The sequence below is a fragment of the Hibiscus syriacus genome, unplaced genomic scaffold (genome assembly GCF_006381635.1).
Source record: "Hibiscus syriacus cultivar Baekdansim isolate YM2019G1 unplaced genomic scaffold, ASM638163v2 tig00000778_pilon, whole genome shotgun sequence".
NCBI lineage: Eukaryota > Viridiplantae > Streptophyta > Magnoliopsida > Malvales > Malvaceae > Hibiscus > Hibiscus syriacus.
The window spans coordinates 1410010-1426244 of record NW_024061825.1 but is presented as its reverse complement, the minus strand read 5'-3'; the positions used below and the strand labels follow the sequence as shown (position 1 = coordinate 1426244).

The 16235-nt window shown below is 35.8% G+C and overlaps 2 protein-coding genes across 2 annotated transcripts; one reads left to right on the top strand and one right to left on the bottom strand.

Annotated features, from left to right (window-relative positions):
* Positions 1-5148: 5148 nt before the first annotated feature.
* Positions 5149-6895, top strand: LOC120219387 (60S ribosomal protein L14-2-like). The gene is made up of 5 exons (XM_039216207.1): positions 5149-5280; positions 5380-5481; positions 6269-6398; positions 6487-6599; positions 6696-6895. The coding sequence occupies exons 1-5, from the start codon at positions 5278-5280 to the stop codon at positions 6750-6752; spliced, it is 405 nt and encodes a 134-aa protein (XP_039072138.1). The 5' UTR covers positions 5149-5277; the 3' UTR covers positions 6753-6895.
* Positions 6896-7239: 344 nt separating this feature from the next.
* LOC120114607 (COP1-interacting protein 7-like) lies at positions 7240-14673 on the bottom strand. Its single transcript, XM_039135462.1, has 13 exons — positions 14306-14673; positions 13864-14043; positions 13528-13651; positions 13411-13450; positions 13041-13093; positions 12905-12960; positions 11968-12120; positions 11689-11870; positions 9570-11104; positions 8521-9456; positions 7945-8362; positions 7675-7743; positions 7240-7473 (listed from the first exon to the last, which is right to left on the bottom strand). The coding sequence occupies exons 1-13, from the start codon at positions 14362-14364 to the stop codon at positions 7409-7411; spliced, it is 3870 nt and encodes a 1289-aa protein (XP_038991393.1). The 5' UTR covers positions 14365-14673; the 3' UTR covers positions 7240-7408.
* Between the last annotated feature and the right edge of the window lie 1562 nt (positions 14674-16235).

The window sequence follows — 16235 nt, the reverse complement described above, 5'->3', positions numbered from 1 at the left end:
GATTGAAGAAGTCTATATGCAGTTGCCTGAAGGCTTTTCCAGCCAGGGGGAGCATATGGTTTGTAGGCTGCAAAAGTCTTTGTATGAGCTCAAGCAGGCTTCTAGACAATGGAACAAGAAGCTGTCTGAAGCACTTACATCAACAGGGTTTTAGCAGAGTAAGCATGATTACTCGATGTTTACAAGGTGAGTAGCAAGTAAGTCGGTAATTGTGCTTGTGTATGTAGATGATTTACTGATTACTGGCAGTGATGCTACTATGATAGAAGAGCTCAAGTGTATATTGAATTCCAAGTTTAAGATGAAAGATTTGGGTGAATTGAGGTATTTTCTTGGGCTGGAAGTGTTACGATCAAAAAAATGAATTGTTTTAAACCAACGCAAGTATGCTCTAGAATTAATAAAGGATGTCAAGGCAGGGGGAGCAAGGCCTGCTTTAACACCCTTGGAACAGAATAATAATTTTTTTGTTGCCGCGGACACTAAGAGCTTAAAGCAAAGTGCAGAAGATATGGTTGACAAGACACAATTTCAAAGGCTAATATGCAGACTTATTTACTTAACTCATACTAGGCCTGACATAGCCTATTCGGTAGTGCATCTAAGCCAATTTATGCATCAACCTGGAAAGGTGCATATGGAAGCAGCCCTGAGAATTGTGTGGTATGTTAAGAAGAATACAGGGCAAGGAATTTTGCTAGACTCCTCTAGTACGTGTGGCTTGATTGCTTACTATGATTCAGATTGGGAAACTTGTCCGATGTCAAGGAAATCTGTAATAGGGTACTGTATAAAACTTGGCAATTCTTTGATTTCATGGAAGTAAAAAAAACAGAACACAGTGGCTCGTTCTTCAGCAGAAGCTGAGTATAGAAGTATGGCTATGACCATAGCAGAGTTAGTTTGGCTAAGTGGGTTGCTAAATGAGCTAGGAGTGAAACATAACCAGCCTGTGAAGCTGTTTTGTGACAGCAAAGCATCATTACAGATTGCCTCGAATCCAGTCTTCCATGAAAGGACGAAGCACATTGAGATCGATTGCCATTTTTTAGAGACAAGATTCAAGAAGGGTTCATCACTGCTGAACACATATCCTCAAGGGAGCAGTCTGCAGACATTTTGACAAAGGCACTCGAAACACAACAACATGAGTATTTGATAACCAAGTTGGGGGTTACAAATGTTTTTCACCCACCAACTTGAGGGGGAGTGTTAAGATAGCAAATGATTAGTTAGTTTGTTAGAAGTTTGTTGTTAGGCTGCTAGAGAGTTAGTTAGAAGCAGTTATTTTTAGCTCTTGTATTATTGCTCTTGCAATGTACTATATATTGCAGTTTAGCTGAATAATAATTAGTACGAGGCATTATTTTAACAGAGTTCTTCCCCCCGATTCGAACTAGGCAATAGAAAACCCAAAAAATTTCGGGTATTCAACCAATACTTTTCATTTCAATAACCTTTTTTTTTGCATTGGAAATCAAAAAAATAAAATAAGAGGAGGTTAGTTTGTTACCTGTCCAGGCGAGGTCTCATCGGAGTTATAGTCTTTGGTTTAGGGTGAAGAGCCTCATATTCTTAGTTTAGGGGGTTTACGTGGTGGCCTTGGATTTTGTATTTAGGATGAGAAGAAGAGGATGAGAGGTTTAATTGATTTTGGGTTAAGGGTTAGTGAGGATCGACCACCGTTGCTGGTGTTCGGAAGTGAAGCTACGATCGTGTAAGGGTGTTTGGAGATCTCGGTTTGGGCATTTTGGGAGAGCAAAGGGATTTGTTGGTCATTTTGACCCGTAAGTCGCTTCTTCGTCATTCTAGAGGGCCGTCGGAGAAGAGAATGGCCACCTCTCGCGGTTGCTGGTGGAAGTTTTGTCCTTTGAGGACCTTCGGTCGAGCAAGGCAAAGGAGGGGGCGGAGAGAGCTTAAACAAAAGGAAAGTTTTGGTTTTTTAGGATTTTCTAAGCTTTTTACCTTAAATAGAAAATAACTAAGCACATATATTAAAGTTTTGGGATAAAATGTGTTTCCGTCCCCTTATCCTGCCAAGAATTTACATTATAGTCACCAATCCCGTAAGTTTTATTTTTATTGTAAAGTATAGGTCTTAATTTTGCTATTTTTACACTTTTGTTTCATTAGTTGTTTTGGATGATAAATATAGGGTAAAATCACGCTTAAGCCCCTTCACTTTAGCCGTGTATTTACAAATGTGTCACCTATCTCAAGTTTAAGTTATTTAGGTTAAATCGTGATTTAGTCCCTCTAGTTTCAACGCCTATTTATAAAATGTTCACTTCTTTTGGGTTTTATCAAATAATGGTCCCCTGCTTTAAGCTTATTTTTGCATTTCAGTCACCATCCTCCTCTTTTATCTGTTTCAAGTTTGATGCACCATTTTTTTGTTTATTTTTTTGGGTCACTTCTTGTTCTTGTTGGATTTTATTGCATTTTATATTCGATCTACATGCACGTTCCATTCTTATATTCGATGCTGATGTGCTGAATTGTTGCTTCATTCCTTCATTTTTTTTATATATGGTTATGTTTTTCATTCTATTTTATTTACTAACCACCAATTTTATTTTATCGCTTCTGATTAATCTTCGATCTTGTGGTGATTCGATTCAAGGTACGACCCACATTATTACAATTCAGACTTTTTTTTATCATTGATTTTATTAACCCCTAACCATTAATTACTTACTGTTTAATTATTGCACCTAACTTTGACTCTATCTTATGGTGACTAGATCCGGGATACGACCCACATCATTAAGATTCATACCTTTTTTTATTATTCTAACTACTGACTTTTCTACCTTTTTAACTACTAACCACTAACTTTGAATTTTTTTGTATTCGAATCATCGTACAACCTCACGGTGACCCGTCCCTGAGTATGATCTGTATTATTACGATTTTGGTTAAAATGCTAACAGTACTAACTGTAACTCCTGACTTTTATTTTATTTTTATTTCTAACAGTACTAACCCATGACTACTAACTTTTGTTTTATTTCTTTTTTTATGCCACTAACAACTAACTTTTATTTTTTGCATTCGAACCAATGTACAACCTTATGGTGATCCGTCCCGGGATACCCGCCTTATTGCAGATTAAAAATTAAAATAACTTTATTTTCTCGTTATTTACATTCCATTATTTTAATTTCCAGTTTATATTATTATGCCCTTTTATTTTTCAGTATTTGTATTTCAGTCCTTTTAAATTCCAGCATTTACTTTTATGCTTATTTCTAATTTGAGCTTTATATTCTGTTTTATTTTATTTTAACCCTTCATATAATTTATGAGATTTATTTCATTTCTAGTACATGTAATTTACTTCATTTCATTGTGATCCATGCCTATTTTAGATGTTGTTATAATTTGTTACATTTGATGTTTGGTTTATTGGCATACATAGTTCTCATTATTTATGCTATGGTATGATTTAACCTTTGCTTTAAGTTGTTTTAGTCCCTGCACTTAGGTGTATATATATATATATATATATATTATTGTTTGTTGTGTTTATGTGCTATATGTATATATTCGTTTAATTTATTTTGACTTTTATATTTATATGTATATTTTGTTATTTTTAGAATTAGTATTCATATTTTAAATTATTACAAAATGATCATTTTTGTTTGTTATTAATTTTCAATATCTCGTACTCGTATGAATTTTCAAGAACGGCTTTTTTATAATGAGATGAAAAGTGTAACTTGCTAGAAGTAGCACAATTCAATACGACATTCAAACGAAAAGCGAACTTGAAAATGATCAAGTATGCTTTGATAAAAATGAAATCATCATTTTGTTTTAATAATGACAATATATTTTTTTGGTATGTTGTTGAATTTATTTAATTTAGATTCGATTCGTGTTTAATGTGAGGTTTTAAATAAATAACTCGAAATAAATTGATTAATTTTCAATAAAAGTAGTTTATTTTAAACTTCAACTCGAATCCACAAGTTCCACCACTATGACAACATATAAGCGATCAAGTACCAATTTTGGACATTGTGAGTACTAATTCTCTCTCACACGTAACCGACTTCCGAGCACTTAAAGATGAATCTTTAGTTAACGCAGACTAATTTTTTTCTTTAAAATGGTTTTTCTTAAACTTGTTTTAAAATACCCTTTTAGGTATTCGACCTACCTAACTTAAAGGTCGACGACGACTTCCATCATCATTTCATAAAATTCGATACTAAATTTTCTATTTGTTAAAAAATTCTTTCCACGATAGTAAAATAATAATTATTAATTTAGTATTTTTAATTATTTATTATAAAACTAATAGATTAGTAATTTATTATTATTTTTATTATCTATTAGTAAATTAATAATTTTTTGAATGAAATAAATTTTTTAAGATAACTATTGAAAAGTTATAAAAAGTTAGCAAGTTGCTCGAGAAGTTATCGAGTTGAGTTGGGCTTTGCTCGACTCAGCTCGTTAAGATCTCGAGTCGAGTTCGACCGGCTCATGAACTGCTCAACTCATTAAGCACCCCTTATAAAGATTATGAGTAATTTAATTATAAAAGTTAGTATATTATTTAAATTCAAATATAAAAATAACTCTAAAATTTGAACAATATTTTGGGATGAATTACTAGTGAAGGTTTGTATAGAAAGATGCTTGGGGAAATTAATTATAAATTGTGAGAAAATAAGAAATAAATTAAAATCATATTAATTTGTTGAAATTATCTGTTTAATTGATGGTTTTATGAAAATCCGAAAATTAATCTGTTGTATTTTAATATCTTTGTTAACTGTTAATTCTGGAATTTGTCATCATCGTCACCCAAATCAATAAAAGAAAAGGTAAATTACACGTTGTATTTAAACTATTACTTTTATTCTATTTTGGTACTTATTTTTTTAAAATCATACATTAATTTGATATTTAATTTAAGTTTTAATTTGGTATAACTTTTTTTTATTTTTAATGATGATGTGTCATTACTTTATGGTAATATGTCAATATCATTGTTAAGTTTTTAACGATGATACCAAAATGAAACATAAATTAAATATTAAGTATGATTTTTATTAAAAAAACAAGGTTTGGGTATCTAAATGGAATAAAAGTAATAGTTCAGGCATTAAACATTTGGTTTACCCTGAAAGAAAAACCCTAGATCCGACGATTTTAAACACCCTATAAAATCCACCATAAACTAAAATCCGTTGTTCGCACCTTCGTTGATATCCCTTCCGCCTCTCTAGTTCCGACACTCTCACACACCCACAGCAAAAAATGGTGAGTTTTTGTTTAATCTGTTGATGGAGGATATGATCCATTATTCCCATTCCTGCTTATGGGTTTTAATTGTTTTCCCCCTTTTTATCACGCTTCTAGCCGTTCAAGAGGTACGTTGAGATCGGGAGAGTGGCTCTCGTCAACTACGGCAAAGACTACGGCAAGTTGGTTGTCATTGTTGATGTCGTTGACCAGAACAGAGTATGTCCTTTTTTTCAGATTTAATATAGAGGCATTTTAATTTTTTTAGTCATTTTTCTTAGTCGTTTAGTGGATTTGCAATTATGAAATATGTGATGGGTTCAGGTCAAAGTTGTCTGATTAAGAGGGAAAATGTGAATTTTAATGTGGTATGATATTGAGGATTTTAATGGATTTTTCATTTTAGAGTATTTTTATTTAGGTTTAATTTGGTGCTAGGATGGATTGTGAAATTATAGAGGAATCTAGGTTTTTTGGTTCTGAAGAGTTTAACTGCAATTGGGTTTTCTGTATTTTCTTGTTGGTTTTAATCTAGTTTGAAACATTTTATTCAAAGGAATCTGTGTTAAGTCATTGTATTTTAATGATTAAGCTTATTATAGCTGTCTAACCTTATGTTTCTCGGGCTCGAGAGAATGCTGGATATCTCTATTTGTTTGACGGTGTGCTAAGTTCTATTATGTATTGGGGGATACTGAGAACTGCCTACTCACATCTGCTTTGTTGCATATATGGGTCAGAAAAGGGTGTTTCAAGGGGGAATGAAGAGTTGTGGGAACAGATTAGGCCAGCATTTTTTTAATGTTCATTTGTTTCTCAGCATTTATGAATCTGCAACTTTCGTTACGACTTGATTGTGCCGTATATATGTCGTTTGAGAATAGAATTGTAGCTTTAGTGGCCAACTGGCCATAACGCAAGGGTAGAATCACTAGTCTAGTTGAAAGTAAGGTAATGATTGTATAATGACCAGAAGCTTATTTTTGCTTATATATTGGTATGGCAGGCCCTTGTTGATGCCCCAGATATGGTCAGAGGCCAAATGAACTTCAAGAGGCTTACATTGACCGATATAACAATTGACATTCCCCGAGTTCCTAAGAAGAAAACATTGATTGAAGCTATGGAGAAGGCTGGTAAGTTTGATCATGATTACTTGCATTATCATAGCATGTTTCCCGAAGTAATGTTTTCTTCCTATTTGGCTGTATGCAATCATTGCAGATGTTAAGAACAAGTGGGAGAATAGCTCATGGGGTAGAAAGTTGATCGTCCAGAAGAGAAGGGCATCTCTTAACGACTTTGATAGGTTCAAGCTTATGTTAGCAAAGATCAAGGTCAGTTTGCCATACCACTAAGGTCTTTTACCCTTTTTTATTCTTAAATTCTCTCGTCATTATCTAAATTCTTTCTCGAAACTTTGACCCGAGCAGAAGGCTGGAATCGTCAGGCAAGAACTTGCTAAGCTTAAAAAGGAGAATGCATCTTGAAGTGATACTTAATTTTTGCTACTTTTTCATCAATATTCCTTGAGCTGTCTCGGAAGTGGATTTCAATTTTCTGTTAAATGAATAAGATCAGTTGAGGACACCTTGTTTTTTAAATGACAGATTTTGTATCGAGTTTATTGCTATATATTGCTTGTCTAATTTGCTTGCTTGCTGGTATTTGAATTGGCTTAATGAGAGTTTATGTGTTGGCTGTTCATCTGTTCATCATTTGATGGCAGGAAGTGCCCATTCCAATCACCCAGAATATTGCAGCTAGCCTAGTTTTGCTTGAATAATTCAGGTTAATTATAAAGTACATGATTTAATCAAACATATCATTACAGTTTGACCTCACAAAATAATCAAACTAGATTGCCTAGAGAAAGTGGCCTAGCTTGCAAATTTGGATGTCAATTCAGTTTAGTTTTTGCGGCATCGGGACTCTAAGCATAATAAGACGTCCTCTCATTTACAGTAAACAGTGGTATGAATCAATGGCTACAGCCAGAAAGGAAGTATATAAAGTCATTCGGCAATGTCTCTCCGAACTTGTTTGGTTTAACATAAATTGATGAATCCGGCTACCGAAAGAACCTTTTTTCAGTGTAAATTAAAAAAGAATCCATTTAAATGGAGACAACTGAAACACTTCATCTTTAAGCTGTCAACTTCTCACTGGTCTTGCTTTTGAATGGTGACAATAGGGAAAACGACCGCGCAGCTGCATGATTATACATGTCCATGTCAGATTATCGATCTTAATGATGTAAAACTATGATGCTCAGACTCAACGATGAAAGTCGGGTATGTATTTGTCCAACTCGGGTATGCTCGAATATGTGTTGGATATGGATACTTAAAGAAAAATGAGAAAAAAGAATCGAAAAGGACGAGTATGGTCCTATGTGCAGCAACTACTTACACTTTTTCGGAGTACTGCTGCTGGCTATAGGATTTTCACCCTGAGAGAGCAGATTCTTCAATGTACAAACTGATAGCAACGAGAAAATTAGTTAGTTTCGGATCAGATGCAACTGGAAAACTACCAAAGCTACAAATAAACAACTATCAGATGATATAAATGCAACATTCTAGCTAGTGACATATTATTTGACAATGAATCGAATAAGGGTGAATGTCAAGACAGGAGTAGTTGTGCATTTGGTGTCTCACCATCCATCAAGGCAATTACCTTTACTAGATGAGGCGGGGTTCGCAACCAACTCATCAGCCAGAGAACCGTTAACATGGACACCATCTGAGTTGATACAAGGTTTGCTTGTCGCTGAGCTATGATTCTTTCTTCCAAACTTTAACAGCCGCCGAAACCCTTTGGATGACTCCTTTAACTGAGGCTTATCCAAGACTTCAGGAATCTTTTCTAGTTTTAAGTTCTTAGAATCAGCTACACGAGCTCTAACACACTCTGGCTGTGTCACTGTAGCCTGCAATCTTGTTGGAGATGCTCTACTGTTCTCTGGAACTTCACTTTGTGTAGATTCCGAAGAAGAGACCCGAGCAAATGGGGTTTCGTAAGGTTTTCTGGTAACACTGGAACTTTTAACTTTCTGTAATTCCTTCTTGGTGTTGCTCACATTAACTTTTTGAACCTGGAAATTTGTACATTATGTTATCAACAGACAACAAGACTGGAAATTTGGCATCGAACTGAGATCGCAGATGAAGTAATTGATAACAAGGTTTCAATTTAACATGGAAACTCCCAAAGGCTAATCATTCCTTTTCAATCAAGTTCAACAAACCATACCTCGTAAGCTTGTGATCCTTGTTGCATCCAGTGTTCTTTATCAAGTGTGTCAACAGAAGAAACCGGAGCACGAGGGGCAGCATAATCCGGAACCATCTTCTCGGCTTTCCTCCCTATTTTATTAAAGCCATCATCTCCCTTCTGTACTGTTGCAGTTCCTTCTGATGAGTTTACTGTGGGAACAGAGGGCTTCTCACGTTCGAGCATCACAATGGTTTTCTCAATCACTGTGCCATCATCTCTGTTGGCGTCGTATGAAACTTTTTCTGGTTTTATATTCAGTTCAGTAACATTGGTGGTAGAAGAAATACTTCCATTTACCTTCTGAGTCATTTCATTTCCCCTGGACTTGCTGTGGGTAATATCGGGGGCTTTAGTTGTCTTAATTTTGAGCTCTGGAAGGGATGCAATCTTACTGTTATCATAGTTCACGATTGCTGATATTTTTCTGCTTTCAGGCCCTCGAAATACTTTTGTTTTGGACGATGGCTCCGAGCTCCGCGACTTCACTGAAGGAACACGTGCACTGCCATTTATTTTCGGCTCTAATAATCTCCCAATCCTCGCCATAGATGCCTTTGCATCTGGTGCTACACTGCTTATGTCTTTCTTCAGTACAGGCAGTGATGGACCTGACTTGCTTACTCTATTTGCACTGGAGTCGGTTCTCAATTTGCTCGGTTTGGGGGTTTTAAGAGAAGCAGGTGATCCCACAGGTGGTGTCCGGATGGATCTTTGTAGTGGTGACGACAATCCAGGCTCAGCATCGGTAAACTTTGATCCCTTAAGAGAGCTCGGGGAAAGTTTCAACGGGAATTGTTTCCTGCTTTGTGCGGCCATAGACGACTGAGCCGGACCAGAGGAACTGCTTCTAGCAGCAATTCTCTTTTGTCTTTCCATCTTCAATGCTTCGAGTCGTCTGATCTCCGCCTCTTCCTGAAAAATGAATAAATAATTTACTTAATAAACTACCCAAGCTAGTTGTAAAGATAGCTGAGATTATACAACAAGTATTCAAAATATTAAATGTGCATGAAAAAGTTGCATACTTTCTCCTTCTTCATTTTCTGAAGATCAGCCTTATAGTTTCTTAGCCTTTCAGCCCGGGCTTTCGCTTCATCTAAAGGACTCTTTTTTGAAGGCTTTTCTTTCCTCATCGGCTCTACGGTCTTCTTTTTATCCAGAGGATCAGCAATAAGTTTCGGTTTCCGGATGTCCAACTTTTTAGACCCCTTCATGCCCTCTTTATTTTTCTTATCCAATGAAGTGCCGTTTTCAGCATGAGCCTGCATTTCATAGTCCAAAGCAGGATCATAACCAATCGACCCCATTTCTGTTCCTCGCTGAGGCATCAAAGTTAAATCATTTGTTTTGTAATTGACATGACTTCCGACCCTGTTAGATGTAGTTCCAGCTTTCCGAAGTGACAACGAGAACTCAGAATCCATATTGATAGCATTCTGATCATCAGTTCCAACTTGTGTGATTGAGGTTGACCTGAAAGGAACTATGTAGGAGTCATCTGTCTTCTTCGATGAACGTTCGAACCCATTAACAGCCAACGGATCTAACTGAGAATTCGTAAAATCTGACTGATTCTTTTGTTTATCTACTATAAAGTCATCATTCATGGAACTCCTATATACCCTCCTGCCATCTACTTCCATATAATGTAAACCATCAATGAGAATCCTGCCATCAACCGAATGATCACCATTTTTCGAAATCAAAGAATGATCATTTGATGGTGCTTTAAGCATGCGACCTCCACTTGCATGCATGTCAGTTGTATTCCTTTCTTTGTATTGTCCCGTTTCTCGTCCACCAGAAGCTAAATGGTCTTCACCGGCTCTATTCAGTCTTCTTTTTCCTTGAACCTCCTTTCCTGCTGAAAAAACGCCTTTGTCCATTTTACGTTCTTCCTCTTCAGCACCTCTAAGTAAATAGTTTTGAAATGCTTGCCATTGTCCACCATGTGTCTCCTTCCCGGAAACGGTTTCTTCCTTATCGAATGAATTCAATAAATCAACAGGCTTCATTCGATTCCCTTTCCTCTTTGAGGATCTTAGAGAGTTCTTTTGCGCCGAATCTCCATCTTCCTCGTTCATTTCAGAGCCGGAATGTGACTGTGAATCACTATCCGAAGAGTTGCGCTTCTTTGGAGTGATATAATTAATGTTCTGAATGACCACCATTCCGGACTGCTTTTTACTTGACCTGCTACTCTTCTTTCTTGATTTCGGGCTCAGGGAAGTTTCATTCTCCAGTTCCCTATCATCTTGAGGTTTTGCTCTCTCCAGCTTCCAAGCATCCGATCCATTCTGGCTACCCATCGAATGTCCTCTCTGTACTCTTCGACCATCATCGAGTTTTGGATCCTCCATTGATGGATAAGGTTGCTGAAAGAATGGACTACAAGCGGGATAGTGTGGGTAGGACATGCCTTGCATGGCATATCCTTGAAAGGTTGGCATACCGCTCGGTGGAGATTGGATAGGCCAGGGAGGAAACATGGGATGCGGAAAACGGGCCTGGGAATATTCTTGCCAAGCAGGGGTCTGTTGATCCATGGGAGGCTTCTCATCTGGTGATCACAATTCAATTAAAACAAATGGATGAATACAACAAATCAAGAATATTCTAACTGAGATACTAATTTATGTGGTAACTAGCAAAGTAATGAAACAAGTAGCTATCGCCAGTGAGAGTTTGCAAGTCCCGAGATTCAAGTCCAAACATATGGAGTAGGTGGAAAATCGGAGAGGAAAAACTTACCTCTTGTTAAATAATCCAACCGAACTAAAAAATATATATCTAATACGACATGAAAACAAAACCGAAAACCAATGATAGCAGTGGTTTCCCTTAAATTGTAAACAAGACCTTGTTTCGACATTGAGAAAACAATTGAGTGTCTCCCTCTGCCATAAGCATCAGAAACTATCTAATGCACAGGAAGCAAGTTCAGATGGATGAAACATTAGTGCACGGAACATGCTGATAAATCTAACAGCAAATCACAGGTAAAAGATATATTTATTTTCAAATCACACGAAAAGAGCAATAAAACTAAAAGTAAACTCCCTTCGCTTCAAGAAGATCGACAAGTTACACGGAGAATGTCAGAATGTGTCATGTCATAGAAAAGGAAACCTCGGAGAAATATACCTGTGCTCGACTCAACAACAGTTTTTCCATTGTCTTCTGAAATTCCTGGCCATGCTCCCTTGAGCTCTTTCATAGCAGAGAAATCAGATCGACCAGCCATTGCTTCAGTTGCTTCAATTTCAAGCCACTGCCCGTCTTCATGTTTTCTTTTCCATAATTCAGTGAACTTTACACAAGCATCCCTGCAATAAAAGAAGAAGAAGGTAATTGAGTATGGAATCGTGCATGAAAATATATGCTTGAACACAACTAAGTGTCATGTTTGGAAATTCCAATTACCTCAAACGAGACGCTCCAAACCTTTCAGAAAACGACATCAAAGGTGCCATGTCATCAATGTTAAAACCAGCAGCTACAGCACGTGCAAAGGCCATGCCTTGCTCTTTCTGCAGCACTGTCTTCCTTGTCTCGAGGACTTTCAAAAGTTGCAATCTAGTATATATCGAAACAATATGTTAGATTATTCCAACAAATTAAACATTATAAAAAGTGATGGTCTTTAGCACTATGTTCTTCATCATTAACATGACAAACTGTGACGCTTGTTTCAATCATGTCTGCCCTTTTAACTTTTCTTCCTCCTCCTCTATATGTAAGCATTCTTTTACTCGGGCAAACCATGCAATGTCTGAAATTAGCTAATTAACCATTATAAATATTAGAAGTATATACTGAAAGAGAAAGAAATCAACAAAACGTCATGCAAATATCGAAGTCCCTATAAGCCATAATGTTTCTGCCCTTTCTCGGAATTTTTGCATCCTTTCAGATAAGGGTGTAAGCGAGTCAAGCCTACTCGCAAGCTACTTCGACTCAACTCCAATTTCCAAGAATATTCAATTTTGACTGTACACTATTCAGTTGAACTTTAGCTTAAGCAGCTAAAACTGTCAGGTGAGCCAAGTTCAATCGTGTACACCTTCTACAGTTGGAGGTAAAGCAGCCCGAGGAACATGGAAAGAATAAGTTATTTTTGTCTGTTTGTGAGTATCACAGCCCCTGATATTTTACATGCTTACAGGTACTTGTATTTAATTACCGTCATAAGGTTCTCGCATTCATGACATCGGTGATTCACTCGACAAACTTAAGGCTTTTTCGGAAACTTGACCGATGGAAAAAGACATCAAACTACTCAAAATTTGAAGTGGCCACCAAAAACTATAGATAACATGCAAGCAATAAAAACTATCCATGTAGCCATAGTAAAACATACTTTGGATTTCCTTCCTGTACAGCAGACCCATTCGCTTCAGGTGGTCGTGCATCAGGCTTCCAAAACAAAACAAAAAGGGTTAAACTAAATTCCATAAGCTTTAGAAAATACTAAGAACCGTTTAGCAGAGCCTCACTGCATAAAGGATGATGGCTTTCTCCTCGTAGGAATCCGGTGTAGCCCTTTTGCCTGTTCAAAAACATTAGGAGTTAATACAATAACAAACAAGAAATTAAAAACCAAAACATAAGTTTTCAGAACTATTGAAGAAAGAATTTTGGAATGAAAAACTTGAACGTGCACGATATGTACAAGGAAGTAAGAACATTTATTAGCTTGATAGTAACTCCAGAATCGGCGAAGTAACACGAAGATACAAAATGAGTAGAAATATGATATAGAATGACTTTTTGATCCACAATTCGATCCATAATTAAGTTCAAAAAGGAAGTAATCTTGATGAAGTTACAGGTGAAGAATGAAGGTAAACGAGTTAGTAACAGTACCTTCTATGCTTTCCGAAGGTTTTACGCTGTGTTCTTCCACCTATAGTAAAAGCGAACAAATAGAGTTATCAATCTGTACAGTCTGCTTATATTATGACTTGCAAAGATTTTACTTACGCTGGTACTCAACCCTATATTGTTGTTGCTTTGAATTGCAATGGCCTCTTCAATCTGCAAAATCTCTGACTCGACAGTGTACACTCGTTCCAATATCTCCGGAGTATTCACAAATCGAACAAACCTTCAAAAACAAAAACAAATATTATCTCGTGCCAACTACAAGGGGAAACAAAATATTCATCCTGGAGCAGTTTCGATGAACAAACTTGGCATTCAGGACGGACTCCATTCAACCACCAAAATAATCACAGCAGCAAATGAAAATTGCTCCAATTCATCCAATATTCATACTATAAAAAACAAGAAAACGCACCAAATAAGCTTACAACAAACCTTTCTATGGTTCCTTTTGTGAACCAAGTCGCACTGATACCGGGGTCCGGTTGAAGGATAATCGAATAGCCCCCTTTGGACATCTGCTCTTGAGCAGTCTTCAAATGGGCAAGATATGGATTAAGCAAACCAGAAGCCACTTTCTCTGTCTTTCCATTGGCAGAAATCACCAATTCAAACCTGATGAAGGCAAAGCAGAATATGATATAATAAATCTATATCCACAAAGATTATACACATACAATACCACATTCGACATTCACTGCTCGAAACTAGGCTTGAACTCAATGGAACACTATTATAAGAACTCGAAACTCAGCTCGAGTAGGTAAATCACTTAGGTCAGCTCAAACAGTTCGATTTTACTTCAAGCTTAATACTAAGCATGCTTAATACCTCTACGAAGCTAAGTATTAGCTGCCGATCAAAGAAAAAACATTACCTGGTTCGAGTTGGTGTGAGTTGGAACACAACCGAGTCAAGCTGAGTTGAAGACTTCATCGTTAAACCCCCCCCCCTCAAAAAAGGCAAATCTTCAACAGTGAAACGACATTGTCATGAAATGAAAAACGACATCTTTCTTGAAATCTCACAGAAGTAAAAGATTTTGACATTTGGGTTCTAAAGAGTTCAGTAACACCCCAAAAAGAGTTTTGCATAGAATCAGAAACACTTGAAGAAATGGGAAAGTTTACATTGAAAACATAAATGCTTTAGTGAGAGAAAGTGAAAAAAAGGTATCTTTTTTAAAGAAAGAGATGGAGGATCCAAGGACTGCTGTTTCCTTGAAGTAGAGGAGGTGTAGGGCTGAAAGAAGAAAGAAAAGTAGCGATTGAAGGGGTATAATGGGGAATTGAAGTGAAGTTGACGACAAGCATACGAAATGCTGAAACGTAAAGGTGTATACTGTAGTCATTGGCGAAATTATCTGTTTATGAGTTTACTTAAATAGCCTTTTTTTTGTCAACGGTAAACAATGAATTTTTATATGGTTTAAATACAAAACAGGTCACCTTATTACTAGTAAAATTATAAATGAATCGCCTAATTTCAAAATGTTACAAATAAGTCAATTAATTAGTCAATTGTTATAAACAAATCATTGGATCATTAAATATTAGGCGGTTTTATGACCTTAAATACTATATTTATTAAAATATATATGATTTCATGGAGTTATAATTAAGTCACCCAATTAAATGATTATTGTAATCAAATCACTTGATTAATTGATTGTAATGGTCAAGTTATATGTCACTTTATTGATTGTCATCTATTTTCATACACAGTGGTTGATAAATCTCAAAGTGTATCATAAGATTCATCTTGATATCCTTGTTTAATTGAGAGGCTAGTTACTGAATGATCCATCTGTAATCTTATTAATAATTAGATGACTCATTTATAATTTTGCTTAAAAGTGGACGGCATGTGGTGTTATTTACCCGATAGGAAAATCAACAAAAATGTTTTCTAACGTGATCTTCTAACGTCTGTTTCATTTTTAGCTGTCTATTGGCATGTTTATAACAATCTGTTAATTGAGGGATTCATATGTAAAGTTTTGAAAGTGGGTGACCCGTTTTTAATTTCATTACTAATTGAGTGGCGTATGGTGAAACTTACCCTTTATATCACTGTTTATATAACACTGATAATTAATATGTATTAATGATTAAACAAGAGAAAATTCCTTAATCTTTCATTTTGCTTAATGATTAGGAAAGGAATCTAAACCACGGAGAGTAGTCAGAGTTTTTCTATGATAATTACCTTTTCTAATTTTTAACATAAAATATAATTATAGATATTTGTGTAAAAATAATCAATTTTGTGTAAAAATACTTTTATTTTGGAGATATGACTAGATGTCTCTTATCTTTCCAACAGTACTTGAATCGTATCAATCCGATGTCGGGAACTCAAGATATGTCTATTTTAATGAAGAAAATTCATGTACAGATTCTTGTACGAGATTAATACGGAACTTTTTTAAATGTTACGAATTTTCAATATTTTCATTGATTATTTATAATATAATTTAATATAGTAAGTTATATTATATCTTAGGACTATGATTAAGAATTAAAATCAAATATTGTCTCTAGTTTATTATTATTTTATTTATTAGTTACTTAGGACGCTAGAACTTCTCATCTTTATAAAGAAGGCTTCATTCACCGTTATAATCACATCTTTTCTTGAATAATAATACAACGTGAGTACGTTTTTGCAAGTGTTGATAGTCTTATGACTTCGAAGCATTCTTCACCACTAAGTTCTTCAAGTTCTTTGTGAGGGAGATCTTCACACTCTTGTTTGTCTCTTCGTTGCGATTAAGACAACCGGTTAGAGTCGATTATTGAGTTTGC